Here is a 25000-nt window from a genome sequence, read left to right as displayed (position 1 = left end):
GAATATATTGTAAATGGACTTGAGTTTGTATATTTTTTTTCTAGCCTTCTGACTACTCAAAGTGTTTCACACTGCAGGTCACATGTGGCTGCAGGAGCTGGGGATTGAACCCTGACCTCCTGGTTGGGAGGTGACTACAAACTGAGCCACAGCCACCTCATATTTAAATTAAGGTTTAAGATAATCCCTCTTTTTCAACTTTATTAAATTATAACTTAAGGAAAACATTTAGTAAGTAACTAATAAGTGGACAACACAATATAAAGGAGGATATAAATATATGAAAACATTAGGGACGAAGAAAAGTAAATCAGTGCAAGAATAATAAAATAAAATAAAAAAACTTAGTTAAAACACAAATTGGTTGTTGTTAAACTAATAAACTAAAAATATTTAAAGAGCAAAAGAATAAATGATGTCTTCAACCAAAATATTTGGACAACAGCTGTCTCTGTGACGTCATTTGACCACGCCGGAAAAGAGAAATCTCGAAAATGTGTCAAGTGTTGGAATTAAGTGACATAACTTCCTGTTTGCGGGGACACGCCTCTTAGTAAAAGCATAACATAAAGCTCGACACTTAAAGTTAGTTTTGAAGAATGCTGCTGCTACTGGATGCGTTGGATCAATAAAGTATATTCAATGCAATTCCATTAGAAAGGCTTTATTTTGTATTTGTATTGTAAGTGTTAGTATTATCTTTACTCTATTATTATTTATGTTATTATTTCTTATCTGTATTTTTGATTTTGCACTAATGTACCTCTTATTATTTAATTGACTTGGGGGTGGAGTGGCAGTGGGGGGGTTGGATGGGTGGCTTAATAGGAAACTTGTATGATGTCATTGTATTGTTATGTGTTCTGAAACCTTAGAAATGTTCATAAAAAAAGAAAGGGCTTTATTTAAAATAATAATAATAATAATAATAAGGGATAATAAAATACAAAATTAAGTGCAATTAAAGAATAACAAATATTAATCTAACAGAGCTGAGGTTTACGTTTATTTAAATAAAAGATAAAGATAAAGATAAACTTTATTGATCCCCCGTGGGGGAAATTTGTGCATTACAGCAGCTCCAGAAAACAGGGGACGGGAATATAATTATAAAAAATAAAAACAGAAGTTAAAATCAAATCAAACATATTTACATCAGTTAGATAAAAAAATACAATAATGTAAAATTACACCGTAACTTGTTCTTAAAAAAACACACACAGTGTGTAGCATGAGGTGGTGATGTTGTTAAACAGTCTGATTAAACAGTCTGACGGCAGATTGGATGAACGACCTGCGGTAACGCTCTGTCTTGCAGGGTGGGTGTCTGAGTCTGCTGCTGAAGGAGCTGCTCAGGGTCCCCACAGGGCCCCCACAGGGCCCCACAGGGCCCCCACAGTGTCATGCAGGGGGTGAGAGGGGTTGTCCATGATGGATGTCAGCTTCACTAACATCCTCCTCTCACCCACCTCCTCTACAGAGTCCAGAGGACAGTCCAAGACAGAACCGGCCCTCCTGACCAGTCTGTTCAGTCTCTTCCTGTCTCTCTCTGTGCTCCCTCCTCCCCAGCAGACCACTGCATAGAAAAGTGCAGACGCCACCACAGTGTCATAAAAAGTCTGTAGCAGAGTCCTGCACACTCCAAAGGACCTCAGTCGCCTCAGCAGGTGAAGTCGACATTGACCCTTCTTGTACAGGACGTCGGTGTTGTGTGACCAGTCCAGTTTGTTGTTGAGGTGAACATCCAGGTATTTGTACGTCTCCACCCTCTCGATGTCCAAGCTCTGGATGTTCACCGGTGCAGTCTGGGGTCACTTCCTGTGAAAGTCAATCACCATCTCCTTTGTCTTGCTGCCGTTGAGCTGAAGGTAGTTGAGCTCACTCCAGTCGACAAAGTCCATGATGACCTGCCTGTACTCCTGTTCGCTCCCCTTAGACACACACCCCACGATGGCTGAGTCATCAGAGAACTTCTGCAGGTGGCAGCTCCCAGAGTTGTAGCAGAAGTCCGAGGTGTACAGGGTGAAGAGAAAAGGGGAGAGAACTGTCCCCTGCGGGGCCCCTGTACTGCAGACCACCATGTCAGACTCACAGTCCTGAAGCTTCACGTACTGTGGTCTGTTGGTGAGGTAGTCCGTTGTCCGTGCAACCAGGTGACAGTCCACTCCCGCCCTCTGTAGCTTCCCCCTGAGCAGTGCAGGCTGGATGGTGTTGAAGGCACTGGAGACCCTCACAGTGCTGCCGGTGAGTCCAGGATCTCTGCAGCAGGTAGATGACAGCGTCATCCACCCCGATGTTCGGCTGGTAGGCGAACTGCAGAGGATCCAGATTTGAAGTCACCAGGGGGCGGAGGTTGTTGAGGACGATCCTCTCCATGGTCTTCATCAGGTGAGAGGTGAGGGCCACAGGTCTGAAGTGGTTAGGCTCCCTGGGGTGAGATGTCTTTGGGACTGGCACCACGCAGGAAGTCTTCCACAGAGTCGGGACCCTCTCCAGTCTCAGGCTCAGGTTGAAGATGTGCAGAAGAACCTCACAGAGCTGGTCTGCACAGACCTTCAGGAGTCTGGAGCTGATGCTGTCGGGACCTTGTGGCCTTCCTCGCCTTGATCTTCGTCAGCTGACTTCTCACCTGATCAGCTGTTATGGAGAGGCCGTCGGTGGAGGAGGAGGAAGAAGATAGAAGAAATACTAATACGAATAAAATAATAAATGCTAGATACATATAAAGATACATATGTAATTTAGCTTTCAAAATATTTACAGATGACTACATATAACTTGATAAAAATATTAGGATTTAAAGAGACTTTTTTTTTTAAAAGAAAAAATGTGTATGTACAGTTATATACAGATCTATCTCCGTCTTTATTTTGAAAATCCTCACCGGATGTCCCTCTGTGATTTCCGCTACCTTTCCACTAATATCCGTTAAAGCTGAGCTGGCCGTCGGGCTGTTCAGATTTTTGCTCCTGTCGACGACTTTCTGTGAGTGTGAGCCAGCAGCCGCTTGAACCAGGAAGATTTACAAACATTAGCGGAGAAAACTCCTCAACGAGTCCCCAGTTTGAATCTCAAATCAGTCGGGTTTAACTTTTTGACGAAAAGGGAAGTTTGACCAATCGACGCCATGGACCCCGCCAGTCAAGGTAACGTTAATTGTTAGCTACCGATGCTAACTAGCTAGCTTGTAGATTAGCTCAGTGCAAGAGGCGGATTTGAGAAGCAGACAGCCAACAGTTGTTTATAATTATTAGCTGTACTAGTAGACATAACCTTTACGCGTCTGTGTGTGTGTTTGTGTGTGTATTAAGATAAAAACATTGTGATAATAAATGATTTTAATGTGTAAATCGTGCGGACAGGACGGGCCCGCTGACAGGAGCAGAAAGTGAAGGACGATCGTGTTACTAATAAAGTCAACAACTTACTACATACAGATACATTCAAACATGCCAGACAATAACTCAGCAATAAATTGAACATGTTTTCTGTTAGACTTCCTCTAAATAACTAAATGAAAACACTCCCAGCTTCAGTTAAAGCTTGTAAACAAAAGGACAGATGTTAGCGGAATCAGATTGTTGGGGTAGCTCATCAAAGCGCAACACCACCCCCTGACTTTACCTCTTACTCCCCTGAGTGTATGCTCCTCTGCACGTTGTATATTTATCACATGTTGTTGGGTAGCAGCTGTCAGATGTGCTGACTAATGCAGTATAGTTGCAGGCTTATCATTTTGACTGTTGGCAGATCTGCAGGTTTGCACACAGCAGCAGCCTGATTGATCCTATCAGAGAAACTTCTGCTTCATCAGTTTGTAATCCTACCTGACCTCGATTAAAGGCAATGATTTGAGATCTTAGAGATTATTATTGGGCAGAGTTTAACAAATTCTGATCTATTTTCGTGTTGTATTTTGTGTAAGTCTCCAAAAGAAGTAAAGAAAATAACATTTATATTTGACCTGTCATAAAGAAAACATGTAAAGTTTAACTCTGAGTTTTAGTTAAGATAACAAAGAGAAGATTACAAATGCATTTAATCAAATTCTGCCGTAAATAAGTCCTGTTTATAATAATAATCATAATAACTTTATTTATACAGCACCTTTAAAAACACAGGTTTACAAAGTGCTTTGACAAACAGCAAAAACAAGAACAAACTAAAGCAAACACAGAAGAACATAAACAACAACAAGAACATAACAAATACTAAATACTAAAAATAATTAAATACAATTCAACAGAAAAGAACCCAAAGTGCACGATACCCAACAGACATATAGAACCCGACCATCACAAGAACCATCACAAGAACCATCATAAGAACCATCATAAGAACCATCACAAGAACCATCACAAGAACCATCACAAGAACCCAGGGAACACAAGAACTGAACACAAGAACAACACGAGCTGAGACCAAGAGGAACCAAAGATTTAAAAAGATGTAAGAAACTAAAAGAGATAAAAGCAAATAAAAAGATAACAGCAATAAGAAGGTAAGAGCAGAAAAAGAAACAAGTGAATCAATTGTCAATAAAAAAACAATAATATTAATAAAAAGTAAATATAAAACATAAATAGACAAAGTAAGATAAGAAATTACAAAGTTAAAACATAAGAGGAGTTAAGATAAGAGCATAAAATGATCAGTCCAAAGAGCGAGGCAACAATAACAGAGCTACATGCAACATAGACACAAATGGATTAACACTTAACAATAATTTAAACACGTGCTCAAATTGTACCCTGAAGAATAAAACTCTGAGTCTCGTTTCCCCACAAAAATCCTAACAAAGATAAAATAAAAATACTGTAAACTGAAGATAGGATTGATGACTCAATCTTTTTTCAATACCACTTTGTAATTGTCTTGTCTCATTAATTTAATATCAGTAAACCATTAAAGTAATGTCACTGCTACTTTCTATCTCTGGGTCTGTACAGCTCCACAATCCCTTTAAGAGCGATCGTCATATTGTCTGTTCCAACCCTGTGTTCCATATTCAGATTAATGAGCGGCCATGATAGACGTGTCAGGCTTCCTGTGACTCAGAACGAGCGCTTCTAGAAAGTGATTAGGGTTACCCACATTCGCCTGACTTCCAAGTGAAACAAACTGAAGTGAACTAGGCCGTGTCAATCCTGCTGCTACTGTTCTCTTAATGATGTGAAACCTGAGAGGAAGACTTGTGCCTGAACTGGGGCAGGGACTTTTCCAGTCTGATGCACTCTCTCACATGACACTCCTCCTGTCAGGATTCTTTATGTGAAGTAAATCTCCATCCTGAAATAATAACATGAACAAATGTCTGAGGTGTGTCATTTTTACACATGATATGTCAAACAGTTGGGTCTCAAGTAATTCTAAAACACCAACTAACACAACACAGAATACCATCTACTTCCATCTCAGCAGGAATTAGACCAGGATGCAATGCAGCAGCAAGATTTTCTTCTTTTTTTTAAAGTGAGGGGTGTGGTTGACATTGCACACATGCTTCAGTGTTTACAGACCAGTTAGACTACTGGTGAATAAGAATCATGATGCAATTTATGTCTGGTATTTTATCCTTTAAGTCCATATTGAATAAGAAATCTATTTTTGTAGCTTTTCTTCTCTCAGAAGAGCCTTGTTGTTGTTGTTGTCGTCTCGTATTGACCTCGCTGCTGTTATTTCTGCGCACCGCTCTGAAACACTCCCGACTGAATCAATACACCTTGAGGGTGGAGCCGTCATATCTGTGGCCAGCTTGTATGCTGATGTTGCTGCTACTCTTGAACACAGAGCGTCACTTGTGCTGCTTTTCAGGGATTTGGAAGCAGGATTTGTTATTTATTTTTTAACTGCGTATAACAATTATTTATGACCTATGTATCATGCTTTTAATAGAGGTGTGTGTGTGTGTGTGTGTGTGTGTGTGTGTGTGTGTGTGTGTGTGTGTGTGTGTGTGTGTGTGTGTGTGTGTGTGTGTGTGTGTGTGTGTGTGTGTGTGTGTGTGTGTGTGTGTGTGTGTGTGTGTGTGTGTGTGTGTGTGTGTGTGTGTGTGTGTGTGTGTGTGTGTGTGTGTGTGTGTGTGTGTGTGTGTGTGTGTGTGTGTGTGTGTGTGTGTGTGTGTGTGTGTGTGTGTGTGTGTGTGTGTGTGTGTGTGTGTGTGTGTGTGTGTGTGTGTGTGTGTGTGTGTGTGTGTGTGTGTGTGTGTGTGTGTACTGATGCTCTTTTACACAAATGGAAGTTCCTAATGTATAAATAAAGTTATTTGAATACCATCCTCTCTGTGCTTTTGTCCCTGTTCAGATAGAGGAACATGACGGGACATGACCTGCAGATAATCTGGCTGTTTTGCAAATTAGTTGTGTTTGTCTGATGTGTTGTGTAGATGTGCATATTGCTCTGTGAAACAGGGATTAAAGGCCATGTCAGTGTTGCATGCAGAAGTTTTTTTTCATGCATATATACCTCGATATTTTAGATTAGGATGCAAAAGTCAGAGCGAATACACTCCAGCACACGGCATGTTTTTTGTTTTGTTTTTGTTTTTTTTGCATTGGAAGTCGAAGTTGTTGTTTGTCAGCAAGGCATTGTGAAAGTTTAGCTTTCAAAATAGGCTTGTCCCCTGAATAAGAATGATTTAAAAAGTTGCACAATGACTACACAGAGTATATTTTTTTTACCCCATAGTTTCAGGCTCCAGTTTTCTTTTCTGGCCTTATGTTTTTCTCCTCCACTCATGCCAGCTCTGGCTGTGCCAAGCTTGCCTAGCTGCCAAATATGTGATGGTGTCCTCGGGGAAATGATGCAATGTGCTCTTCATGTCCCGGAGATGCTGAGCCTGACGGAGGATGATTTCAGTGTTTATGGTGGAATTTTTTTGTGCTGTGAACTAGAGCTGGGAAAAACCTTGATTCTGTTTGATACTTGGATGTCAGTTAGATAAGATAGGACAGGATATACAGACGTGCTGTCATGATACCAGAATTTTAAAATTCAACATGGTTCTAATTAGTGTTGTGGTCAAGACTACACTAACTGAGACCTTCATTTTAAGTTTGAGTATAAATAATGTCAGTGTGTTTTTAACTTTTCTCTCCTGTTGTTTGTATTTATTATTTCTGCTCGTCTTCATCTCAGTGTTCCTGCTTACTTCAGAACAAAACGGTTTCCAGACAAAGAGCTTCTTGCATCACTCTCTCTGAGTGCAGTTCAACTTGTGGCTCAGCTAATTGCCTCTTTCTCTTCCTGTCGGATATCTCCTGCTGGAAATGCAAGCCTTCTCCTGGCTCCAGTTTGAAACGTGTCATTGTGAAACGGATACTAAAAGGGATCATTAAAGCAAACCACTCTGAGCTTTTAGCACTTCAGCTCATCTGAGGGTGTTGTTTACCCTCCTGCTGCCCTCTGCATTTCACTCCCCCCATTAACATCATCTTTTCTTGTTCTCTCCTGGTGTCCCAGATATCAACCTGAACTCTCCCAACAAAGGTCTCGGTGTGGACCCTTCAGACAGCCTGTCGGACGTGCCGGTGGAGGGAGCAGTGGGGAACTCGGTCAACCCTCTCCCACCCGGTCTGACAGAGGAAGAGGCAGAGGAGCTGAGCGTCGAGCTCACTAAGGTACGACCCAAATGTTCCAACGTCACCAGGTGTTTACATGCACGGCTACGGCCGCCACGTGATATTTGTGTTTACAGCAGAAAATCACTAACGTGAATCAGAGCAGCTTCATCAGCAATGTTTACACACAACACAAGTTTTCTCAGGTTTGCCAAAGAATGACTCCAGAGTGTTTACATGTTCTACCTGCCTTTAGAGCAACAATTATTTTCATTGTCGATTAATCTGTCCATGGTCCTCTTTACTGAGACATACACCCCCCTGGAATCAGTTTGTTTTGACTTGTTGAATATTAATTATGATGGTTGAAAGTTAATCATTGCAGCTTAACCCGACTCAGAAAGAGAGACTTTTCTTTTGAGGTCGGACCAGACCATTAAATGTAAACAAAAAAAAGAAGGGGACGGGGTGGTTACTGCCAAAAACGAACAAGAAAAACATGTGACAGTTATTGTTATGACCACACTGTGAAGAAAGTATTCTCTTGTGGTGATGATGATAAATTAACTCATGTTCAAATATTTTAGGGCCCCTGTCAGTCATGGGCCCTGAGAATGCTCCTAACTTTTTCTTTTTGTCATAATTATGCTTTGCCTGATAGATTTCTGTATCATCTGTTTGTGTAGTCAGTCAAAAGACACTTTTTTTTTTTTTGAAAACCACTGAGACTTGTTATTAGCAAACAGGATGATTGAGTTGTTCCATCTGCCTCTCTTTATTCCTCTGTAAATTAAGAAGCATTAATCAGTTTTGATACCCAAGAAAAGAGAGGCGGTAAAGGCAGACTCTGAATCATGAAACCTGAAACAAGAACTCTTCCTGATTTGGTGTGGTTTCAGGTGGAGGAGGAGATCAACACCCTGCGTCAGGTTCTTTCAGCCAAAGAGAGACACGCCACAGAGCTGAAGAGGAAACTCGGCCTCAGCCCGCTCAACGAACTCAAGCAGAACATCAGCAAGAGCTGGCAGGACGTCCAGACCTCCAACGCGTACGTATAGAGCGCACTGGATCATTTAACGCACAACATGGGACTGAAACAGACTGGAAGTGGTGTTTGAGATCTATGGGGGGGAAAAAAAGTCTGGTTAAGAGATAATCTCTCTCTCTCTCCCCCCCCCCCCCCCCCCCCCAAGACATTAACAAATGTTTCTATTTTAATCAATCAACCTTTATTATCCCAAGAAACTTTACAAAAATCAGCTAGAGATCTCACTGATTGTTATTTTATGTGCAAAGACCCAACATTAAACCATGAACTTTAAAGTCAGTGCACAGAAAGAAACAACAAAAAACATCTAAGAGGTACATGCTGAATCTAGAGAGACTCTTACTCTCACTGTGCTGACGACTTCTCCAGAGTCAACAAAAATAGAGTTTCACTAAACCCGGTCAGATTAAAGAAGCACCATTAGTCCTCTAAAATTTATGAAGTTTATTTTTAAAAGAGCCTTTTTACCAGCCTTGACTTTGGTGACAGCACAGCGGGATGATTCAGCACTTCTTTAAGACTTTGTCTGTTATCAGAAAGAGCCAGTCACACAATGACTCATCCTGTGGTGACACACATACCGGCCCTCTAAAGAGGTTTATATAATATGACGGTAAACTAATGACACAGAGACGACCTCACCTCGACTTTAAGAGCAGCAGGGAAGGTGCTGTGTAATAATCGTGTTTTTAAAGAAGCTGTGATGATGTTAATCAAGCTCGTCACAGCGAGAGAGTAAATATTTCTCTGCACTTTTTCATTGATGTTAACACAGAAGTTCCTCTGTTTTATTTTTTAAATTACAAAAAAAATTCCTCGAACATCATTAAGCTTTGCTGGGAGATGGAAGATGACATGATTGCTCGTGATGAATCGAGCAGCAGGAGGTGTTCGCACAAAGAGAGAGAGAGAGTCGTAATGAGCACATAACAAACTCCTTGACAAAATAACAACGTTGAAATTCATTAGAGTTTTTCCAGTAAAAGGAGATCATTACTGTGACTCATCTTAATTTATTTTGAAGGTGAAACAATGAAAGCGTGTGTCATCACACAGGTTAATGTAGGGTCTCTAAACCTTCTGATTTAAACGCCTCAAGGAAACAAAAACTTAACACAGCAGGTTTGACATTTAGACGAGTTTAGATGCTCACGTTTTAAACATTCAACCAATGCTGCTATTTCCACTAGAAGACACATTTTGATTCTATGAGGGAGATGGGAGAATAAAGATGTGAAAAGTCCTGCAGGCGAGGGAGAGGAGTTTTATCAGCTAACGTCAGACAGAAAGAGAAATGGTTCTCTTCAAGGCCTCAATTAAACTATCCTAACACAGAAGATGAAGCACTGAGTGTGCAGTTAGTGATAGAATAGAACTGCCAGAGTTGTACATATGTCTGGATGAATAGGATGCTAGCTCTTATCTCAGGAAACACAGGCCTAGAAATACAAACACAGTTATACATTTTTGTGAATTTGTTCCCTGACAGTCGGCAGTTTGACCTTCTTCGCTTTGACTGTTAAAGTCAGTTGTAACGTTTAATAAACACCAAATGCAGATTTTGGATCTCCCGTCTCTCCTGTTTGGATGTGCAGCGAGTCGTGTGCAGTTTAACACCCCGGTGTCTCTGTTTCTAGCTATGTGAGAACCTCTGAGAAAGTGGGCGAGTGGAATGAGAGAGTTACCCGTTCCGATCTGTGAGTTCCTGCTCTTGTTTGCTGCTCGCCCCCCGCCAGTCATGATGTCTGAACGTCTGCTGTGTTTGCTCTCTCACGCTCCTGACTCTCACTAACTCTCGATGCTTCTCCGCTCGCACCTCCTAACCGTGTTTGAGAACGCTGGTGTTTGACTTCGTGTCTGCACGGAGAACAAAGCCTCTTCTTCTTCCTTATTTTTACTGTTGTGTGTTTTTTAGCTTTTGGATTTGCTTGGGTATCAGGGCGCAGATGGCCTAGAGGTAAAGTCGTGCCCCTGTATGGGGGTTTTAGTCCTCCAAGCCTGCGGTCCGTGTTCAAGTCCAACCTGTGGCTCCTATCCTGCATGTCACGCTCCACTCGCTCTCATCCCGGTTTCCGACACAATCCACTGTCCTACCCAGTACAGACAAAAAAAACTTTAAGAAGGGTTATCAGTCAGAGGTCTGCAGCCCGACCCAAGCCCTACAGAACCCGGAACCTGACCTTAGGCCAGGGCTGCAAGACAGCCTGGGAGAAGAGCAGTGTTAATCTTAGTTTAATATAACAGCCTACATGCTTCCGTGTAGCGCTCATTAAAATGTCATCTAAACAGATATCTGTCATTCAGACAAATGTATAAAAGCCAACTTCTTTTTTTTTTTTTAAGAAGTACAGTTATTTATTTTTATTTAGGGCTGTGGTCGAAGAGAAAGTCCCTGGTACCAAATTGAGTCATTACTTGTTTTTATTTACCAAAATATTGTTGGCAAACTCGTGCCAACTGTCCAAATGGCACCAATATGTTGGACTTTCAGTACTGAAACTTTGCCAATGAATTTGTGGAATTTGGATAGTGATGTCTCTCTCTCGCTCTCTCGCTCTCGCTCTCGCTCTCGCTCTCTCTTTCTCAGGAGCCTTTGGTTAAAAACATGACTGAAGTATTTTTAATTCTAGATGCTGTTGGTCATTAAAATTAATTGTAAAACTTGGTATTAAAAGTCATGACAAGCTCAGAATCGGTGCGCTTGCTGTTGTCAGGACCTTCTTACACGCGGCTTGGCTCGTTCTCTTTCAGCCGAGACGTGGAGTCCTATCCATCACAGGCTGAGTTACATTCCTGATTCGCCGGAGTCTGTTTGTCCACTGAGGCCTGTGACTCACCTTCCTACTGTTTGAAAGAAGAGGTGGAGCTGTAGGTAAATATGTTTCAGTGAGTCTGGTTGGCTAATGTAGCATAGCAACGGTCTGATACTCCTTAACAGATCACCGTTGATGCGTTACTAAGTAAAGCAGGCGGTTGCTAGGGGCGTGGCTCTTATCAGACTCTGATCAGACTCTGGAAGTATGATGTTGGTCTGTTTACTGTGGCAGAAAAGAGAAATTGGGAGGATAACCACGGAGGAAAGGAAGTTAAAGACACAAAAACAGCAGGCTAAGACGGAGGAATCCATGAAGTAAACACAGAGCGTTTTGTGGTTAGAGATACGGCTGTGTTTAACGATGGTGAATGGAGCAGAAAGTGTCAAAGACCAACGGCAGAAAAACTATTGTGTGGATTCATGTGGACCTGTTCGTCGTGTCTCACTTCACCATGAGTGAACATGTTAGTTTATGTGAGTGATGAACGCTAGTTTAGCTGTTTTATGAAGGCTACAGAGTTTACCGTTGCTATGGAGACATGTCTAACCGTGGATATCGACACACTTGTTTCTTCATCAGGAGAAATTAGACATTTTAAAATCATTGAGAATGTGTCACAGTGTTGATTTTTTTTTTTTTTAAAGTTGGTAGCTGTGTAATAAGCGGGACATGGTAAAGTTAGCGTTGGGGTCCTGCACAACCTGTCGGGGGTTAAATTCCCTGATAATAAGTCGCTCACTATACATGATCCTGATCCTTTGTTTGCGTGTTGCTCTTCGGTTTTCTGTCCTCTCAGAATCGTCAGCCTTTTTAACTTCCTCTCCCGGAGGTCAGGTGTCGTCTCTTGCTCTGTTCAGAACTGATGACACACGTCCTCCTCTCTACTTCCTCTCCAAATCCACATTTCTGTCTCATTTTCTGTCTCACACACTTCCTGTTTGCTTTTAATACCACTGACCATGTTGGAGGACTGACACTCTTTACCTTTGCTGCTTTTAAGCTCCTGAGTTTCCTAAGAAGTGAAGTGAGTTACAGAGTTTTTGCCGAAAAGGGTAAAAAGGCCAGTCAATTTGTATTTAGGTTGTAAGGCAGATATGAGCACAGTAATGTTACTTATTCAGAAGTAAATACTTCTGTTGTGTTTGTTTACCTCAGTGGCACGAATGCAGAATTAGTTGCCCAAAACACAAAGATGTTAGCCTGAAGTCTGAGTCACAAAAACATCAATGATTTATTGACTTGTGTCCAGAATTAAGCCGAAGCGTCATAATTGGAAACGTTTGTCGACAGGTTATCCAGATTAATGATGCTCACAAGTTTTTGTTTTACATCTTGCGTCTGACATATTTTAAATGTTTGAATATTTAGAGCTGATTCTGGTTGAAAATGGAACCTAGCCTCAGAAAGAGCAGGGCTGCTCGATATGTCACTAAATAAATCCTTTAAACGGGAGCTCCTTGGTGTGTGGATATTGCTTTGCTACCTTAGCTTCACTATTTAGATCACTAATGAGGAAGAGAGTGCGACTCCATCTCAAAACCTCCAACCCTGCAGACCTGCCTCTCTTTAAATATTGAACAAGATACTATAGAATAATTTATGCCCTGCAGCCTGCAGGTAATATAACTTTGCTTCTAAAAACATTTCTCTTACTAATTTAACACAGCTTTGTTGGAGCTTTCACATTTCAGTTTTGTATAATACTCAAGAGAAATGAAACTATCATAATTCCCCTTTTTAGTAATACGACCTTAATAAGAACATGTTTCAACCAAGCTAGTGAGGAAGTGTATTCACTTCACGATATCAGAGATTAACCCCCGGATAGGAGCCATTTCTTTCGGTTTGGTGTGACTTAAAAAAAAAAAATCTGAGTTGGCAGAGTTTCCCTAGGAGGACAGTTTTAAGAAAGCTCACTTCAGTTATTGGAAGAATCCAGAACTTTCTCCCCGTCTTCACCACCGTTCTGCTTGAAGGTCTGAAGCTAATGGAATTTTCCATGTGGCGGCTCCTTAAATGAACTGGATTGGCGAGCTCACTCAAATAGTTTGCTGACAGGATGGAGGCTGCTGCCACTGATCTTAACTTCTACACACACCTTCACAAACAGAGGCAGGAACACCGGTCTCCATATGTAGTGTTTGCTCTCCTTATGGACCAGAAATAGAAGCACAAACACATTTCTCACACTCTCTTGTCTTGGATTTCCAGTTTTCACCCACACAGCCAGAATAAATGTGTACTATTTGAATATTTGCTGAGAGAGGCAGAAACACAAGCAGACAGGCGTGTTATTCTTGGTTTAGGCCTACATAGGCACACACGCAGTGCCAAATACAGTACAGGAAATCATGCATGCACACACACAGATAGTATGCATGGTCACTGATTGTGCCTGGCGACCAGACGGGCAGCTCAGAGTCACTGCTGCAGAAACATAGTGGGAGGAAAGATAGGAATGTGTGAGGAGCACACAGCGCAATTCAACCAAACAAAGAAGTCAATGGGTTATGAATTATGAATACACTGGAGGCACAAAGTCTCCGAGAGCGTTTTGCCATGAAATCTGGAGTGCGTGGAGCGAGAGTCAGTCATTTGTTGCACTCAGTTAAGTGTGCTTTATTAGCATGACAATACAAATCAAACACAATTGTTGTACCCTCAGTGTGATGACAGTTTAGCCAAAATTGCAAGTGGTTGGCAGGGATGGTAATAACAAACATGAGTCCAAATGTGTCTGTTCAGGTGATTGTGATTCTGTTTAGCATTGAGACAGTGAAGTGGTGAATGGACAGACAGCACTCTGTATGAAGTCACTGTGCGGTACAGTCAGCAGCATTGTGCTGGTGTTAGTCACATTGTACAGACTGGCCTTGTGTGGAGCAGAGCTGTCTCCCCTTACTGTAACAGTATTAGAGCTGGGTTTAAAAAAAACAGTTCTCCCTTTCTGCTTGGGCTGCACAATTAGCTTTTTCATTGTTATCCAGACATGAGGATTCACAATAAACATATCGCAAAAACTCTGAATTTATCGCGCAAATTTTGATGTAAAAAACTTCTGTTAACAATGCAAAAGAAAGGATCACAAGTCAATCAGTGTCTTTGTTTAGTTTAATTCTTCGTGCAAGTAGAAGGAACAAAGCTTCAGAGTGTCAATACAGTCTGAAGGAAAGCTCCAAGTAATCACAAATATGCTCTGGTTTATATACATGCTTCACAGAAAAACCTTCATGCCTATATAAGGATTGCAGATACAGGTGCAGTCAAATATCAAATACATTTTAACACGTCTCACAACAGTAATGTCAAGGAAACTTCAAGTCTGAGTATCTCTGATATTTAGCTATTTGTGAGAAACCTTCATCTTGGGTAAAGACAAAACAAGAATATTACGTATTCAATTATTGTAGCATTTCTCAAAGGAGCTGTGAATAAATGTGTCCTTGACAGTAAACAGAATTTTTCCATTACAGCAGACACAGAGAGTAGAGTTAAACTTTGATATGATGGGAATAAAACTCATCCCATATTGACACCCGTTTAAAAGATACCATGCTAACAATTGGCCCCCAATATTGGGTAATGTCTTGTTTTCTATCTTCAAAATTTGCAAGCAAACTTTTACACTCTGTCTAACTTGCACCAATATTATATTGGTACTGAAATGTTGCCAACAAAAATGAAATAGATTTGTTTTCTTTAAATCTTCGATTCTCTTCGATACTACTGTGGATTTTTAAGAAAGGAGAATGTATCGTTTAAAAAAAAATGTGGTATTGAATTATTCAACGTCCTCAATAGAAACTGAGTTATAGCTTTTAATGCACTTTTTCATTTATGTTGAACAAGCTGTGCACATAGAAACAGGTTAAGCTAACACTAGCCACAGTAGGACATCTTCTATATATAGCTGTTATGTCTCTGTGTCCACCAGATAGATGTGAAGTTAGAACTCCTGTGGTTCCTGTTGGTTGTGCTTCCTTATCTACCTGGCTGTTTGACAGTCCACACAAACACACTTACCCTCCATTCCTCTCCACTAAACACAGAAAACCTTACTCCTGTGTACGTGCTCTGCATGTGTGTGAATGAGTGTTTAAGCTTGCAAAAATAATTCCTGTGAAGTTTCAAATATCGGACATTGAATATTACACAGAGGAGAGTCCAGTGATTTTAATAACAGTGTAACATGTTAGACACCAAACTGCCCTTATTCTCTTAAAATGGAGCATTTTCTAAATATGTGCTTGTGTCATCGGTAGCTTGTTAATTGTTATAACCTCTGAAATAATAACATGACGAGGAACTGTTAAAAGGCTCTGATCAGCTGATCGGAGAAGACAGCTGCTAGAAGGCCACAGAGTAATTCAGTTATGTAAGTAGGAGCCAGGGCATGCAGGGCTTTGTATGTAATTGATACAATTGATTCAAAACTGAAACTTGAAGCCAAACAAGAGAGTCAAGACTTGGAGTGATGTGAAAAGGACGATCAGTATGTTAACAACCTAGCTGCTGCATTTTGTAGCACTTGTAGACGAGATACTGAGGACAGAGTGATGCCAACATCAGGAGAGTTTAGAGAAAAGTATAATAACATAGAACGGTGTAAGAATCTGCGGTTTGAGTCCCAGTGCTTGATCATCTTCTTAAAGGTCACATATTCTCCTCCTCTTCAACCAGTTTCCACTCTGATCCTGTATTTGATCATGTCTATAAACCCCTCTATTTCAGCCCTGCTCAGAACAGGCTGTTTATGTACCTTTTTAAATATGTAAATGAGCTGTGTCTGACCACGCCCCCTCTCTGGAAGGGCTTGGGTGTTCTCGGTCTTTCTCGCTCCATGTCCTATTGTTTACGGTGAGAAGGCAGACTCAGGACAGAACAAACACCTAGCTGTGGGAGTGTCACTCACCTGGGGGAGGGGCTACTGCCCTTTGTGATGTCATGAAGGGAAAATCGCCAAACGGCCTGTTTGAGCACACATTTTCTGAAAAGTGGAGCAGGCAGAAGACGGAGAGGATGGACTTTTCTCATCATTGGGGGGTTTGTAGACAGACTAGAGACACATATTAGAGGTAGAGAAACATGGTGAGGCATATTTTGCAGAACATGTGACCTTTAAAGTTTAAATTCAGTTCGTATTTTTGTTTAAATAATATATATATATAGCCGGTTATAAGATTACTTTTTGTAATCATTCATAAACGGTTAAGATAAAAGCTTAGTTTCATTATTCAAATAATTGAACATTGTGTTATATTATAAACGCTGTTATTTCCCCTCTGCCGACATGTTTGAAATACTTAAAGCCTTTAATATCCAGCCTGTAAAACAATAAGAGGACATGGTGTTGAAGTTACTGTTGTGTAATGTGAGTGTGTGTCTCTTCCCCTGTGTCATTATCCTGCTGTTGTGTCTTCAGATATGTGTCTGCCTCAGCCACTTTGGATGACATTACCCGCTCTGAAGCGTGAGTTGACCCCTTTCTCTTTTGTGTTCTTGTTCTGTTTTTTTTTTTATAGATGAGTTAAGGTTTCTTTTCAGTTGTCTTTATTTTGCCTGCATCATTTTCCCTCTGTTTTGTGGTTCCATACATCTGTATCTTTTGTGGCTGTTGGGTTAGGAATTGGTTTTCCGCTTCATATCTGAAGGCCGTTTGTACTTAATTCTGTTTAGTAACTACTCGACCCAGATAGTGAGTAAACGTTGATGAACTGATTAAAATGTAAAGAAAGTTTTCCTAAACTTTGGAAGTTCAGTCACTTTGTTTTCTCGGACTCTGGTACCCCTCTGATGCTCAGACTCTGTGACCCCTCTGAAGCTGTGACTCTGTGACCCCTGTAAAGCTCAGATTCTGTGACCCCTCTGAAGCTGTGACTCTGTGACCCCTGTAAAGCTCAGACTCTTTGACCCACTCTAAAGCTCAGACTCTTTGACCCACTCTGAAGCTCAGACTCTGTGACCCCTCTGAAGCTCAGACTCTGTGACCCCTCTGAAGCTCAGACTCTGTGACCCCTCTGAAGCTCAGACTCTGTGACCCACTCTGAAGCTCAGACTCTGTGACCCCTCTGAAGCTCAGACTCTGTGACCCCTCTGAAGCTCAGACTCTGTGACCCCTCTGAAGCTCAGACTCTGTGACCCCTCTGAAGCTCAGACTCTGTGACCACTCTGAAGCTCAGACTCTGTGACCCCTCTGAAGCTCAGACTCTGTGACCCCTCTGAAGCTCAGACTCTGTGACCCACTCTGAAGCTCAGATTCTGTGACCCACTCTGAAGCTGTGACTCTGTGACCCCTGTAAAGCTCAGACTCTGTGACCCCTCTGAAGCTCAGACTCTTCAGACTCTGTGACCCCTCTGAAGCTCAGACTCTTCAGACTCTGTGACCCCTCTGAAGCTCAGACTCTTTGACCCACTCTGAAGCTCAGACTCTGTGACCCCTCTGAAGCTCAGACTCTTCAGACTCTGTGACCCCTCAGACTCTGTGACCCCTCTGAAGCTCAGACTCTTCAGACTCTGTGACCCCTCAGACTCTGTGACCCCTCTGAGACTTGTTAGAGCTGTTCAGTTGTTCATGTTGGCTTTTGAAGTGTGTTGGTTGTGTGTGAATTCTAACATTTAGCAAGAGAGTGTTTGTTTCAGCTTGTTAACCAGTTTACTTTGGACTGGGTTTGCTTCATATGTTTATTTCTTAGAATTATTATTTCATTATTGTTACTCAGCTACTTCACCACTCTTCTGTGAGAAGCCAAGTCAGCATAATGACAGTCCCACTTTCGAACTTCATTCTTTGAAAAAGCAGTTTTAAAAGCACTTCATCTTTGGACTTATCTGCTCCCCGTGTCATTTGAGGAAATCTTTCAGCCTTTTCATTCCCACTTAAAACAGTGATTTGCCTGCTATACACATGTTACACAGGAACATGAGTGTAAAATCTCCCTGTCCATATTTAGTTTAGTAAATTCTTGGTAAGACAAACTTGTCACAGCCCTTAACCACTGACCGTTTGAAGCTGCTATGACTGCTGCTCCCTTTAGATGAGCTACAACAACTCTTTGTACAAACTTAATTCTTACCGAACCTCTCTCAGGAACTACATCCTAACACTTCTTCCTGCAGTTAGCATTAAGAAACAGTGGAAAGTGACAGTCTAGGAACAGTTAGAAAACATGTTTTAATTTAAATGTTACTTTACTTCATAAAACCAATTTCGGTACTTTCATAACGTCCCTCTAAAGTCAATCCTTGATAATGGGCACATGATATAAAACCACAAACTAAGAGATGTTTGACAGCTTTGAGAGTTTATTTTTGGCATCATGCACTGAAACAGCAACATGCTAATCATCCAAAGCGACCAGCTGCAGTAGAATCTGCTGAATCAGATCTGACACTAACCAGTCTTTACTTTGGAGAGTTTCAGGAGAAAAATTACAATTTAAAAGTCTGAAACCAGAGAAACGCTGAGAGAAGGAATCTCATGTGTGTTTTACAAAGGAGCACATAAAAAGATAAATAAGAGTGTACTGGTGATGGGTTTTGCTGCCTTGCTTTTATTCCTGTTTCATGCGACTGTATTTCTGTGTGATTACTCACCATTGGGCCTCGTGAATAATGGAGCAGTAATTTAAATCACTGTTGACTTTAGTGTTTGGTTTGCTGTGCTCTAAGTTACCTCTTTTCTTTCTAAATCTGCCTTGTCCTCCCTCATCCTGTCTCTTTTCTTTTGTCTCTGTCGTCTCCTCTACATCAATCCTCTGTCCCTCCTTTTCTTCTCATTCCTCCTGTTCTGTAAATCGTCTTCTCTTCTTGCCACCCCACATCTTCCTCCAAAACTATCTGTCCTTTCCCCTTTTTCTTTTGTCCATTGTTCTCCCTTCATTCTCTTGTTCCCACCTTCCTCTCTCTCTCTCTCCATCCCTCCTCCTCCTCTCTGCAGATACAAGAAGACTCAGGAGACTCTTTCCCAGGCGGGACAGAAGACCAGTGCAGCTCTCAGCACAGTGGGCACGGCCATCAGCAGGAGACTTGGCGACATGAGGTATGACGCAGCCAAAATGGCCGACGCTCTGCTAGAGCAGCGAGAACAAACGAGCAGAGTGGACAGTGTTAAAACAGAAACATCCCAAACGACCAGAAAATACTCATATCCTCAGGTTTTCTGGGACATATGAGAAGTTTCATCTTATTATTATTATTATTATTATTATTATTATTATTATTAATACTCTTGTGAAAAAGTAAGTAAAGTTTATTAATGTAGCAAAAAAAGAAGAACGATACATCAGGAGTCAGGGGTGAAGTGTGGAGGTGATTTTAAAGCGTGCAGCTCGTCCATTAGTGATAAGATTGAAAACAGCAGAGCAGGAGCTGCAGCATCATCAAATTGAACTCGTTCAGTGCAGGACTCGCAGGAGATGGACGTGATGAGACTAAAACAGAGCTCACAGTGAGTTTCATTTCTCAGATAAGATACCAGGATGAAGCTCATAACCAGCGTCCCCGTAATCATAATGTTACTCATGAAGACTTTAAAGCTCGCTGAAAATGTCGTTACTGTGACTGTACACTGCTCTCTTTTACTTTCAGCCCAGAGTGTTAAACATTATGCTGAACACTGATCAGTTTCTTTAGATCTGAACTCGTCTGTGAGTCCTGAAATATTCTGCACAACTAACTCTTAACATAGTTTTTGTTTGTATCTTAACATCTTTGTAGCTGTAAAGGGAAGGTTCAACAGGATGCATTTTGTTCCTAAACGGAGTAAAGATGTCAGCTGGGGCATGAGACTCTTCATTAACAGTCTGGTCCTCTGTGATATTAAAATGAGCAATGGCAACCACCATATGTTAGCGGTGCGATGGATCAAAAATCTTGAGGTTCAGATCGGATTTCAAATCAGCTCTTTCTACTGACCATTACTCAAACTCCCAACATTACAAATCAAAATGCATCTCATTGCCCAAAGCAGTGAAACAACTGTTGGACCATCCCAATCACTTGAATGTAGACGGCTGTTTCCCCCCCGGAGTCACAATAATTCACACTGTCAAAAGTCCAAACTTTGATCAGGTAAATGAAGAACCACATCAGTCCTCATGAAGTGTGATGAAGGGGTGAGGCAGTGAACACATGTAGCTGTGGATAGACTCAGTGAAGATGCATGAACCCCTCCCTTACATCACAACACATCTCTGATGTTCACTTACACCACCGTCTGTAATGGTGTTAATGTTTCCATTTATCCACCCACATTTCATATTTGCTCCTCATGAAAGGGTGTGTGAGGAAGCGACAGCACTTGTGTGTGTGTGTGTGTGTGTGTGTGTGTGTGTGTCTGTCTTCTAGTTTATTGAGCTGTCATTCTCCTCTGACATCATCAGTCTTCAACCTGCATGTTGCATGTTTCATTTTCTGCAGAAGTCTTTCTTTTAATCTCATTTGTTTTTAAATGTCTGTTTTGCTCCTTGACAGAGTAGGGTCCGACCGATATGAGATTTTGGGAGGCGATATTTTTTTTTAAATCAGATACCGTTCGATATCTTTCTTAGTTCTATCTTCGATATGTAGAGAGATAAACAAATGCAGTTAATGAAGAGAAGATGGTGACTCCACTGGAAAGTAACTGAGCATGTACGAGTATCACCGCTCGACACTCTGGAGAGTGATGATGTTTGTTGTAATCCATACAGCGCCCTCTGCTGGCGAAAAAGAACTGCTAGTGTAACACAATGAAACTCAAATGAAATGCTTTTTGACTGGTGAATAAATCGAGTGATATCTGCACACAAAGCCGTGATAACATAACATTAGCCGATACTGAAATTCACTTTCCATGCTTATATCGGCCGATGTTATCGGCTGGTGGATTAATCGGTCGGGCTCTAACACAGAGTACAGTCCAGGTTGTGATGCTTTCCCTGCTGATAACGTTGCTGTACCCTCCCCATGTGTTTGTTTGTTTGTTGTTGTTTTGAGTGCTCTGGGTTGTGTTTAACTCCCTGATGCTGCTGCTCTCTGCTCACACTCCCTCTCCCTCTCCCCTCTTTGTTTTCTGTTTTTTTTCTTGCTGCGTTGGTTTGACCTGCAGAGCTCTACCTTTCTCTAATTCCTTTAGGTAAGACTAACATTCCTGTTAGAACACGAGACTTTAACATCACACACGTGGCCTGAAAGAGATTTAATACAAGAAACAACATGAGGGTGACGCTCTGCTATTTCTGATTTTTATTTCAGTCCTTTAAAAAACCTGCTTAGCATGTCATCCTTTGCTGTTTATAAGTTATTTTGAGGAATTGTTTATTGTCCCGACATGTTGCTCATTGTTAAGATTTTAACACTGGAATACATCCAGGGCGGCGTCTTTCCCGATTGCATTGACCCTTGAATTTATATTCCGTTTTCTACAATGTTATTTATCTGTTTCTTTTTAAATCGATTTATTTATTTGATTGACATGTTGTGCATCAGTCAGCATTATAAACATAATCCTACATGTGAGCTGTATGAAATAAACATCTCCCCATCCTTTGTTAGGAATCTTGAGAGAGAGAGCGCTGTTATCTGGAAATAATCAGAATAATAGATGTGTTCATTGTGTTACTGTGTGTGTGTGTGTGTGTGTGACTGATTGCTTGCTTTATAACACTTGCACTTCTCTCTCCTCTCTTTAACGCTTTCAAAGTAGCAACTATTCCATTCGCCACTCGATAAGTATGCCCGCCATGAGGTAAAGTAACACACAAACCTGCTCTGCTTCTCTTTAACTGTCAGTGTGACACACATTCACCTTTTAACCTTTGACCTTTGACCTGCTGCTGTGCCTCCTCTGTATCCCTGCTTGTGGCCTTCCATGTTGTATAAAGCACAAGAGGTTGACTCTAGCGAGGGTAAATCATGTGTAACTCTTCAGTCAACAGGAAACACAATCCAGCAGCTTGTTATATAGAGACATGTTTTTTTTAATTTGCCATGTTTCACTTCTGTATTGGAACTCGTTTAAGATCTTTATGACATGTTAAATCTTCAGTACGCCCATGAATGAAAGGTTTTTCTCATTTCCTTCAGTAGAATAAAGATAGCCTCTAACAGCAGGGTTTTTTTTTTTATTCCACCAGATGCGTCTCCGCTCCGTTACAGCTGATAGATTTTGACTTGATTCACTTTGTGTTCTTCCTCTGGCTCTGCTCTGCTGCGTCTCAGCTCAGTCTGCAGCAGATACACAAGACTTCTATCTTTGCCGGATGCCAGAGCATGGAGCATCAATTTAGCACAGAGCAGATCGAGCGGGACAGGAAGTCAAACAACATGAAAACATCCTGTGTATTTTCAGAATGAAACACTCCGCTTTGACGCTTCAGAACAATGACCACCGTATGTGTGATTGTTTGAGTTTATAAGAGTTTTATACGGTTTTATGCCACATATATCGTAATATCTTGCGCTGTCTTGTGATAACTGCGGGAACTCCTTTGTCTCAGCTGTCAGGCGGCGCTGCGGAGCTGTAATGAAGCGTATCTGGTGGAAGTTCTGGGTTATATGTTACCTTCTTTACCTTTAACATATTTCGTCAGTGTTTTTTTTTTTTTTTTTTTGTGTGTCCACATCTGAACATTTGATTGAGCTTCTCTTTTATGTTTTATGTTTTGTAAGGTTTCCAGTTTTGCTCCCCTCAGCTCAGGTTTAGGCTAACTTTCCCGTTTAGTAAAGATGGCTTCTCCAAATGTTTTTTGTGAATGTGACATTGAGTCTGTGACCTGCAGGAACTCTGCGACCTTCAAGTCGTTTGAGGATCGAGTGGGGAACCTGAAGGTGAGCCAACCGTAAACATGAGCTCAGAGAACCTCCACAGGGAACACGCGGTGTGATGACTCAGCATTTTATCAATTCAATCAATAACTCCCACGTTTCCCCTCTTCTTTAATTAACGTTCTCTCTCTCTCTCTCTCTCTCTCTCTCTCTCTCTCTGTGTCTGTGTCCTCAGTATAAGGTCGTTGGCCCCAAAGGAAACGGGGAGCCCGTCACCCCCACCGACACCACACCCACTCAGGAAAACCCGCCTTTCTGAACACATCTCTCCTTGTCTTCCTCCTTCGCTGCCACCTTCCTTACGACCTGAGACTGTACTGTTATCACATCGCCACCTCCACTTCACCCACTCCCCCACCACCCACTTCTCCCCCCCTCTTAGGTCTGTAAGCACCGACGGGTGGAGGTGAAGGACTCGTGGGTTTGGGGTGGGACGGGCTGCTGCTCCCTTTGACTCCCTGTTTTCTGTTGAAGAAAAGATCGATGTTTTGTTGATGTCTAAATCATTTACAGACCTTACTCTGTTTCACCTCCGGCCTCCACTTCCTCCCCTGCCCCCCCCCCCCCCCCCCCCCCCCCCTTTCCTCTGTTATTCCAAATAAGTGGACACCCTCACCCCCTGCACTCCTCAGAAACCTTTTTAAAACTGTAACTGTTTCACCTGGTTACACATGGCATTATAAGATCTCTGCTTCTTAAGTTTAAGGGGGAAAAAATCAGGTTACATTTGTTGAGATCAAACATAAAATATTGAATCTGCTTGTGTGTTTGTGCGTCCAAACTGAGAGTTTAGGAGCCAGGCGTGTGCAGACGAGGGGGGAGGAGTAATTTACAGACATAATCAAGACGGTGGTTCATGTGCTAGTCGAACTTTTTACTTCTTTCTGACTGCTATCATGTACTTAGATCACCTGCTAAAGTCGTCACAGTCTCCTTAAAATCGACTCAAACTTGTTCTTAATTTTGGTGCGAATGCCGGCGTTAGAGGTTAGAGGTCGAGGGAGGAAGAGAAAGTGGAGGACCCAGGACATCTAACCCCCCCCACACACACACACACACACACACACACACACACACACACACCTTAAGACCCTGCTACATGCATGTGCATATCTCATCTCAGTTGTACAAAAAAAATAAAACGACCGCGCAAAGATGACCTCGGTCCCGTGTAACACCCCAGGATGTAAAAAAAAAATAAAAAACAAACCATTTTGTATTAAGAACTATTTTACACTGCTTTGCATAATGTTTTTACATAACTTTTATCGATATGTATAAATATATATGAGTAAATATATATTGTCACTGATGCTGCCGGACGGTGGTGATCAGGTTCGGAGGTTTAAAAAAAAAAAAAAAAAAAAAAAAAAAGCAGGAGGGAGGATAAGCAAACTTTAAAAAAACAAACAAAGAAACACTATGGGTCAGTTTCACAGAGCGGCACGAGTTCCACGAGGACAAAAAGCCGTCTCGATGTTTGTGAAACTGATTGATTAACGAGCTGCAGTCGTTTGGTGCACAAATCTACGCTGAGAAGAGCGTAATCAAAGTGGTTTGATGTGTGTTCACACCACTTTGTTTGTGCTTCTCTTCTGGTTTGACTGCTGTTTTGTTCAAACACAGGACTCGATGCTTTGCTGTGTACACTACCTGGTGAATGTGGACGCTTCTCTTATCGGCCTTACTCACTTCAAATGTTTCACTCGTTAGTTTTCATTTAGCTGGTGGGAAAAGGTTTTGGGTTATTTTCTCTTTATGTTCCTTTTTCTCCT

At 41.6% G+C, this 25000-nt stretch overlaps 1 protein-coding gene across 12 annotated transcripts in view; it reads left to right on the top strand.

Annotated features, from left to right (window-relative positions):
* Positions 1-2941: 2941 nt before the first annotated feature.
* tpd52l2b (tpd52 like 2b) overlaps positions 2942-25000 on the top strand; it is a 23413-nt gene continuing 1354 nt past the window's right edge. The window contains exons 1-10 of one of the 12 annotated variants that reach the window (XM_065960949.1): positions 2942-3146; positions 7459-7616; positions 8456-8604; positions 10242-10301; positions 16843-16890; positions 19357-19458; positions 21508-21534; positions 22105-22146; positions 23180-23278; positions 23401-25000. The exon at positions 23401-25000 is cut by the window's right edge and continues 1354 nt beyond it. In XM_065960949.1, the coding sequence (XP_065817021.1) occupies positions 3128-3146; positions 7459-7616; positions 8456-8604; positions 10242-10301; positions 16843-16890; positions 19357-19458; positions 21508-21534; positions 22105-22146; positions 23180-23243 (669 nt within the window). In that variant the 5' untranslated portion in view covers positions 2942-3127 and the 3' untranslated portion in view covers positions 23244-23278; positions 23401-25000. Of the gene's footprint in view, positions 3147-7458; positions 7617-8455; positions 8605-10241; positions 10302-16842; positions 16891-19356; positions 19459-21507; positions 21535-22101; positions 22147-23179; positions 23279-23400 lie in introns of all 12 variants that reach the window. The other 11 variants (XM_020655821.3, XM_020655820.3, XM_020655825.3 and 8 more) reach the window with 11 other exon arrangements.

This window comes from Labrus bergylta, chromosome 12, assembly GCF_963930695.1.
Source record: "Labrus bergylta chromosome 12, fLabBer1.1, whole genome shotgun sequence".
Lineage (NCBI taxonomy): Eukaryota > Metazoa > Chordata > Actinopteri > Labriformes > Labridae > Labrus > Labrus bergylta.
Note: the sequence above shows the minus strand (reverse complement) of the source record. Positions and strands in the feature narration are given on the sequence as shown.